Raw genomic sequence first — 8,759 nt, forward strand, 5'->3', positions numbered from 1 at the left:
TGAGAAATTTGTAAAGTATCGCACCACTCCTAAATTCTTGGCTAAGAGCCAAAAATAAAAATATAATAGATCTAGAAATATTTATCCACATAGGTTGTCTTGTGGAAGATATGAAAAACTTGAAAAGAAAATGGTTGAAGAAAAAAGAAAACAAAGGGAATTGGAGCTGGGAGATTCTATAAGCCTTGATCGCACTCCATTTCCACCGTCACACCATGAGAAATGAAAGATGGAACGTCAAAGAAAAGACGATGAGTTCACATCAGAGGCCACATGCGAAGTGGCTGGAAAGATTGTAAGTAGATACTTTCTTCAACAATATTTATTTTAGTTAAATAAATTTGATAAAGATGAAATTTTATATGTGTTGTAGGATGTACTGGTTGAACAATCCAAAGTCATCATCTTCGTTCCACAAGATCGTCTTGACATATTGGTATAAGCGGTTGGAACCGATGATCACCCTTGGCGTGTTCGTGGTCTTGGAAGAAGGTTTGGCTTCAAGTCACATTTTGGACCATCTAAATCATATAGACAAGTAAATTGTATGAGAGATATTGGAGAGATAGTTGTTGTACAGGTGGGGGAGGTAAGGGTGAAGTAGATTCAGGGGGAGAGGGAGAGTTTGTTGCAGCAAATGCGGGAGACTGTCCAGAAGGAGCAAGATGAGCGAGAGAGGTTAGCCGACGAGGAGCAAAAGAAGTCGAAGGATGAAGAGCTTGAGAGGATATCTGAGAAGTGTACCCGTGATGTGTTTGAGGTATAAGTATAAGTAAAAAATGTGTTGTATGTTTTTATTTTTATTGTTTGCGTATTTTAATTTTTGTATTGCATTTCTGTTGTTTTTATGATGTAGAAATTGAATTCAAATCAATTTCAAATGCTTAATTGTACATTTATGATAAAGTTATGGGTGGTACAAGAACGAAAGGAAGTTGTTCTGTCCACCAGGACAATATTGAAATCACACCACCGCAACTAGATAACACTAAGAGACTTTCAATGACATTAAACAGTATTCCAGACATCTGTCAGGATATTAAATTAAGTTATGATCCAGATCAGTTTTTCATACTTCCTAAGACTTATGTTATGGAATTTTTGAATGGGTGAATGGCTATACAATATCATATTACAATAGTGGTGCTCGTAAGTATAGTTTTTACGTTAATGTCTATTTATATTCATATGCTCTCGTACTTTAACATAAAAATTTGACTCTCGCAGGTTCTTACAAGATATGTGTGTTGAAAGGAATATAAGAAACTATCGCACATTAACACATTAGCCTTCATGGTTGTATGGTACCAAACAATATCACTCTTTACGTACAAGAGAAGTTGTTGAACGAGAAAAAAAATGTTATTTGTCCCCATTTTTCCTGCCGTAGGTATTAATTTATGTTTTCATTTATAAATCAATTTCGAATATATTATTAACTATTATGAATGTTTATGCAATAATCATTGGCAACTAATAATTATACGCTCGAAGCAAAATATTGTTGTTGTGTTTTGCTCGTTGCACAAGGAACTTGAACAAGTTATGATTACCGCTTTGAGTGCGTAAGTGATATTATTTTTAATACTCAAATTTTACCTTTAATTTTGAATAGTTTTTATTCATGTTTAATTTTAACCGACACGTGTAGAGCAATGGAGAGATACAATGCAATCAAACATAATGTACTTGGTAAAAAGTCAAAGTTCTATTACCCAAAAGTAAGTATATTACTTGTGTTTTTTGACATTCTTTTATTTGTGTGTATTGGTGATATAAATATATAAAAATGATTTGTAGTGGTGAAAACAACCCAATAACCATTCTTATGGATACTATGTTATAAGACAAATATTTTATATTGTGTCCGGAGGCATTACAAATGGATGGACTAAGCATAAGGTATTAGCTTAATCCATATACATGTAATTTATATATATTTCTTAAGTTAATCTTGTTGTTGTTAGCTTATCATAATTGAAACTCCTTATGCTTCAGATCACCATTCTCAGAAGAAGATATAGATAACATCAAATCACCATTCTCAAAAGAAATTATAGGAGATTTGAGAAAGAATAATTTCATTTTGAATTGAATGTGAAAGAAGAATAAAAATATATGGCAAATTTTGTGTTGCTCGTTAAAACTAGATTAAAAAACCATATATCTTTTGAGTTACAAACAATAGAAGAAGTTTTGGACAAAAGATTACAAACAATGAAAAAGTTTTAGACAAAAGAAGGATGATTGATTTTGAAAATTCTATGACTTTTGAGTCGCACAATGGAAGAAATTTCTAACAAATAAAGGGAGGATTGATTTCGGAAACAATGGAAGAAATACACATCACACACACATATCTAAGGTTTAGGGACTGAATGATTTGATTACTAATGAAATAATGAATTATGTTATAGATCTCAGAAAGAAAAGATTTACCACACATGCATAGTATTGAAAATTTAAACTTGACTAATAATTTTATTTATTAATTTATTTTATTGATAAAGAAGATAACTTTAACAATTAATTCTCGTATTAAATTAGAATTTTGTATTAAAATTAATATTATTACACAAAAAATACAATAGTTAATTATTTAATTAATTTACTATTAACTATTAATAATTATAAATTACCCACATTTATCACACAAAAATGACAATTAGGCACATAAGGGGGTAGAAATGTAAAAATTATGATAATTAAAAATCTAATATTAGAAGTAGATTGGATTGGGGTTTCAGATATGTTTCAAGAGCTTTGATTACCACAGCTAAATTCACACGGCAATGTGTTTTAATAATCTTCATAATTTAATAGTTTATAGCAGAAAAATTTATAGCATATATGTTAATAGATAAATAAATACAAACCGAATCCAAAATTAAAACGGGCATTTGGTCTAGTGGTATGATTCTCGCTTAGGGTGCGAGAGGTCCCGAGTTCAATTCTCGGAATGCCCCTTTTTCATATTATTTTGCATCAAATCTCAAATCATCTTCATTTTCATAACTGAACAAAAAAATCTATATGACAATTTTTAATTCTTAAATAGACCTTCATTATCCCAATTCCCATAAAATACCAAAAGGAAAAAGACAAATTACAGTACCAAATTAAAATAGGACAATACACATGACACATCCTTGGATAATAGATAAACCATATGATAAAATAATAAATGTTTTCATAAATTAAGCTGGACATAACTACTATGTTAAAGTTTATTTACTCGTCAAAGTTTTTGAACTTTGTATTATTCCTTTTTTTAAAGAGAACAAAACACATCCTAGGATAATTCGATTCTCTTTTTTTTTTTTACCAACATTAACAACAGCAACTATAATCCACTTTTTTGTCGTACTTTCAACTTCCCTTCCACTACTACTATTATATTAACTACATAGATTCATCTCCATAACCTCAACCCATCATTCATTTTTCATTCACATTAACCTCAAAGAAAATTAATTAAAATTAAGCATGGCCGGAGAAGGTGGAGGAAGAAGCTTAACTGAAACACCTACTTGGGCTGTTGCAGTTGTTTGCTTTGTTATACTTTTAATATCTATCATCATTGAACACATCTTCCACTTCATCGGAAATGTATACATATACATATATCTATACATTCAAACCTAAGTTTAAATATGATTTAATTCATATACTATTATCATCGGTGTACTAATGGAATTTTTTTTATTTATTTTCAGTGGTTGAAGAGGAAACACAAAAGCGCTTTACACGAGTCACTTGAAAAAATTAAATCAGGTTCGAATTAAATTTTTTTATGAAATTTTCTAAAAATTGAGTTAATTTTAATACTATATAGTATTGAACATTCTTTTTTGTGTTAATTGCAGAATTAATGTTACTAGGGTTCATATCATTGCTACTAACGGTAGGAGAAGGTTTAATATCGAAGATATGCATATCCGAAAAGGTCGCAGCCACATGGCACCCTTGTAGCAACAATGCAGCTAAAGGCGGAGATTTTGACGACGAATCGGGTGGCCACCGGAGATTACTAGCGGATTCGCGACGTATATTGGCCGGTGGAGGAGTTGATAAATGTGCGGAAAATGGAAAAGTCGCGTTTGTTTCGGCGGACGGAATTCATCAGCTTCATATATTTATATTTGTTTTGGCTGTTTTTCATGTTCTTTATTGCATACTTACTCTGGCTCTAGGTAGAGCAAAGGTAAAGATTAAGCACACATTAATTAGACTATAGTTTTTTTCTTTAATCTTTGGTTACATAATTTGATTAATTATGACTCAATAGATGAGAAGATGGAAAAGATGGGAAGAGGAAACCAAGACATTTGAGTACCAATTTTCACATGGTTAGTTAGTCCTAAAACTATAGTATATAGTTTTATTCTACAAGTAATGTATTAAAACTTAGTATATAGTATTACTTAATATTTATTGGTGCATTGTTTGTGAATATGAAAGATCCTGAAAGGTTTAGATTTGCTAATGAGACTTCATTTGGAAGAAGACACTTGAGTTTTTGGACTAAAAATCCTATACTCATTTGGATTGTAAGTCAAATTCAAACTCATTTTTTTTAGCTCTTTCAGCTTATGTATTTAATTTTGCTTAACATAATTGCATTTTTCAGGTATGTTTCTTCAGGCAATTTGTAAGGTCAGTTCCTGAGGTGGATTACTTAACCTTAAGACATGGATTTATAATGGTACTAATTTTTTCCTACTAAAATTTCCTTACTTATTAGTAATACTAATAATATTTGGTGTGATTTTTTTTTATGAAACTCAACATTATATTATATTATATGATAATTTTAGGCACATTTGGCACCTTCAAGCCATCAAAAATTTGACTTTAGACAATACATTAAAAGATGTTTGGAAGAAGATTTTAAAGTTGTAGTAGAAATCAGGTTAGTTTTCTTTTAGCCCTTTTATGATTTTTCATTTGGAAGTTTGATAAATTATTACATGAAGTATATAATTGAATACTCTCTTTTAATTTTTCAGTCCTCCACTTTGGTTCATTGCAGTGTTCTTCCTCTTATTCCATACTCATGGTAAGCAAATAGTATATCTTAATATAACTCATAATTAAGATCAAATTATTTCACTAATTATTATTATATTTATGTATGAACAGGGTGGTACTCTTATTTATGGCTACCATTTGTTCCTTTAATTGTAAGTACATGCAAAAATACAATAACTTATATAATTAATTAATTAATTAAATAAATAATTATCATATCAATTAAATTATGTCCTAATTAAATTTCAGATTGTTCTATTGGTTGGAACAAAGTTGCAAGTGATTATAACTCAAATGGGTCTAAGAATTCAAAAACAAGGAATGGTGGTAAAGGGTGAGCCAGTGGTGCAACCTGGGGATGATCTCTTTTGGTTTCACAAACCTAGACTTATTCTCTACCTTATTAATTTTGTACTCTTTCAGGTATATTATATTTATTTATTCTGTTTATACTAATCACATCAATTTAATTATAAAAAAAATTAGTGACTAATCCAAATATCTTATGTATTTTTTTTGTTGCATATTTATTGAAACAGAATGCCTTTCAGCTTGCTTTCTTTTCATGGACTGCAGTGAGTGAAACCCTAATTTTGTTATAAGTTTATAAGCTAAACAATGATAGAACCCTAATTTTGAATTTGTTTTGTTTTATTGTTACAGTTTCAATTTGGATTGAAATCATGTTATAATTCTCGATCAGAGGATGTGGTCATTAGAATCTCTATGGGGTGAGTCTCATACTCATTTTAATTGAAACTCGCTTCTTCATGTAGTAGTATATTATTGTCTCTGCCATAACTACTTAACAGTGAAGATTAAAATTTAATATTTTGGCAGGATCATAGTTCAAATTCTTTGCAGCTATGTGACTCTTCCTCTCTATGCTCTAGTCACACAGGTCATTATTTCATGTGTTAATAGTTACTAATAACTCCTTTTCATTTTTAACACTTAACAAAAAATTAATTTTTTAATTTTATTTAAATTAGATGGGCTCAACCATGAAGCCAACTATATTCAATGAAAGAGTAGCCACAGCTCTAAAGCATTGGCATCACAATGCAAAGAAGCACATAAAGCAGAACCGTGGACCGGGCTTTCAAAGCCCGATGACAAGCAGGCCCGTAACTCCGGCCCGTTCCATGTCCCCGGCCCGCATTCTTCGTCATTGCCGCAGTGAAATTGACTTATCTCCCTATGAGTCCTATTCACCCTCACCTTCCAACTCTCAGCACCATAAGGTTGAGGTCAGTGCTGCTTCTTCGGGCTCAATTATTGTTCATGACGTGGAAATGGGTCATCAGGCCCGTGATAAACAACAAGAGATCGTTGAGCCCAATTGTGTTTCTGTGGGCTTGGGCTTGGGCCGGCCTCAGTTTGTGATTGATGTACAACATAGTGACGAATTTTCGTTTTCGAAAATGGCGACAAATCAATTAGAATGATTGTGACATATGATGATTATCGTATGGCTTGTATAGATTTTTCTAGGCATTGGAAAATTTTGAAGACTGACATTATGCTTGGTTAGGGGCATATATGGTTCTTTACTAACTATTTTGATTAATTGATATTTATATGCATGTAATTCTTTATAATATTTTTTGTTTCTTTTTATTAGACTTTTATATTAACTCTAATTTATTATTATAAAATTGATTTATAAGATAATCATTTGTAAACTCTGGTGAGGACTTATAACTTTTAATTGATTTTTTTTACGATACTTGTCTAAGTATATTTTGTTCCAACTTAAAGTTACATGTAATGGAAGGTCAAATGTAGGTTTCATCACCTATATACTACATTAAAAGTGGATAATTATATTTTTATTTTATTTTTATCTAACAGTTTAATAGTCAAAATTCTATCTCTTAAAATAAATAAATAAATGATAAAAAATAAATTATACAAAAGTTAATTTGAATTGGACTATGGGGATTCACTATGGTTAGAGAGCATGGATCAAGATTCAAATAATATTTATAGATATTTAAATGTCAATCCGGAGATTTTCACATTTGCAAGTTGAAACTTCGGCCTTTAATCTCTGAATATATAAGTCAACTCTTTAACGTTAATTAGGGCCGACTCAATGAATTTGGAAATCTAAGGCAAAATTTAAAATTAATTTTTAAAAGTAAAAAGATATTATATTAATTTTTTTAAATGAAAATTATGAATAATTTGTTTTTAAATTATTATTTCCTACAATTAAATCTCTAAATAATATAAAATTAAATTTATTAATTTAATCCTTAATTAATTATAAAAACCCATGTTATTTTTTATAATCTTAATAGTATGAATAAAATTTACTAATTTTATGTGTTTTTTGAGCAATTTAATAAAAATATTTTTTATATAGTTTAAGAATCATATTAAAAAGAGAGTATTATTTTAGAAATTTAATTTAAAATTATTCATTAAAAATATTTATTTTTTTAGTGTGAAAACAATAGTAGATTTTAGTGAATTTTTTTATGACCAAATAAAAATATATTTTTTTAAAATAAATGATTAATCGTACGAAAAATGCATTGTTAAAATAATGACCAATCTCATTAAATGTATTAAATGGTAAATGCATTGTTAGAATAATGACCGCACAATTATTAAAGGTAGAAATAAACAAAACAGAATTCGTTCGATTGTGGATATAAATGGTAACAAAATGATTAAGGAGATGGAGAAGGACGTGTTGAGATACTATGGAGATATTGTTGGCAAGACAACTCGTAAGTTACTAAATGTGGACATTGAAGCTTTGAGAAATTGACCATAACTTCATGAGAAATACCACCATGAGCTAACACAACCTATCACTAAAACAGAAGTGTGGCAAGCCCTCATGAGTATTGGAGATACTAAAGCATCGGAAATAGATGATTCTAATGATTCTAATGTGAAATTTTTTTAAGCGACTTGGAGAATCACAAAAGACGATATTATGAAGGCAGTGAAAGACTTCTTTGAGAATAATAGAATTTATGATGCAGTGAATTGTGTATTGGTTATATTGATTCCAAAGTCACCAGATGCAGAAACTATGAAGACATGCGACTGATAGCTTCTTGTACGATGCATTACAAAATCATATCGAAAATCCTGACGAAAAGATTCAATAAAGTGATTAATGAGGTGATGGATGATAGTTAGTCAACTTTTCTTCCCGGTAAGGTAATTCATGACAATATTTTAATGGTGCACGAGTTATTTAGGGGTTACAACAAAAAACATATATCATAAAAGTGGGTTAAAGAAATGGATATTCATAAGGCGTACGACACGATGGAATGGTCTGTTTTGGAAACAATTATGCATGAGCTAAATTTCCCGGTGAGGTTCATTAAATGGATTATGGTGCGTGTCATTACTGTGTCATATCGATACTCCATAAATGGGCAAGTAACGGAGCTGCTGAAAGAGAAACGATGATTATGGAAAGGCAACCCAATATCCCCGACGTTGTTTGTGCTCATTATGGAATAGTTACATTATTGCCTAAAAAGTTTAGGTAATGTTGTTGATTTCAACTACCACCCATGATGCGAGAAAATGCAAATTGTGAATATTAGTTTTGTTGATGACCTCATGTTGTTTACTAGAGGTGATGACGCATCTGTACAAATTTTGATGCAGGTATTTCGAAAATTTTCTAATGCAACCGGGTTGAAAGCTCATCCAACAAAGTGCAAGGTGTATTTCGGGGGTACCAAAACTGA

At 30.4% G+C, this 8,759-nt stretch overlaps 1 protein-coding gene and 1 non-coding gene across 2 annotated transcripts; both read left to right on the top strand.

The window, feature by feature from the left end:
- Positions 1-2,894: 2,894 nt before the first annotated feature.
- TRNAP-AGG (transfer RNA proline (anticodon AGG)) lies at positions 2,895-2,966 on the top strand. Its single transcript has one exon. It is a non-coding gene; the product is annotated as a tRNA-Pro (tRNA).
- A 490-nt stretch (positions 2,967-3,456) lies between these two features.
- LOC127083505 (MLO-like protein 6) lies at positions 3,457-6,516 on the top strand. Its single transcript, XM_051023808.1, has 14 exons — positions 3,457-3,609; positions 3,717-3,774; positions 3,867-4,204; positions 4,289-4,349; positions 4,462-4,550; positions 4,631-4,705; positions 4,818-4,912; positions 5,010-5,059; positions 5,143-5,183; positions 5,281-5,454; positions 5,571-5,606; positions 5,695-5,762; positions 5,872-5,932; positions 6,024-6,516. Exons 1-14 carry the CDS (start codon positions 3,487-3,489, stop codon positions 6,477-6,479), a joined length of 1,725 nt encoding a protein of 574 aa, XP_050879765.1. The 5' UTR covers positions 3,457-3,486; the 3' UTR covers positions 6,480-6,516.
- The last annotated feature ends 2,243 nt before the right edge of the window (positions 6,517-8,759 follow it).

The sequence above is a fragment of the Lathyrus oleraceus genome, chromosome 5 (assembly GCF_024323335.1).
Source record: "Lathyrus oleraceus cultivar Zhongwan6 chromosome 5, CAAS_Psat_ZW6_1.0, whole genome shotgun sequence".
Taxonomy (NCBI): domain Eukaryota; kingdom Viridiplantae; phylum Streptophyta; class Magnoliopsida; order Fabales; family Fabaceae; genus Lathyrus; species Lathyrus oleraceus.

Bases quoted from the DNA above. Each gene is read 5' to 3' on its own strand.
- LOC127083505 (XM_051023808.1), top strand. From the start codon at position 3,487: ATGGCCGGAGAAGGTGGAGGAAGAAGCTTAACTGAAACACCTACTTGG. The intron at 4,350-4,461 runs GTTAGTTAGTCC...TGAATATGAAAG, and splicing joins TGAGTACCAATTTTCACATG to ATCCTGAAAGGTTTAGATTT. The intron at 5,763-5,871 runs GTGAGTCTCATA...ATATTTTGGCAG, and splicing joins GTCATTAGAATCTCTATGGG to GATCATAGTTCAAATTCTTT.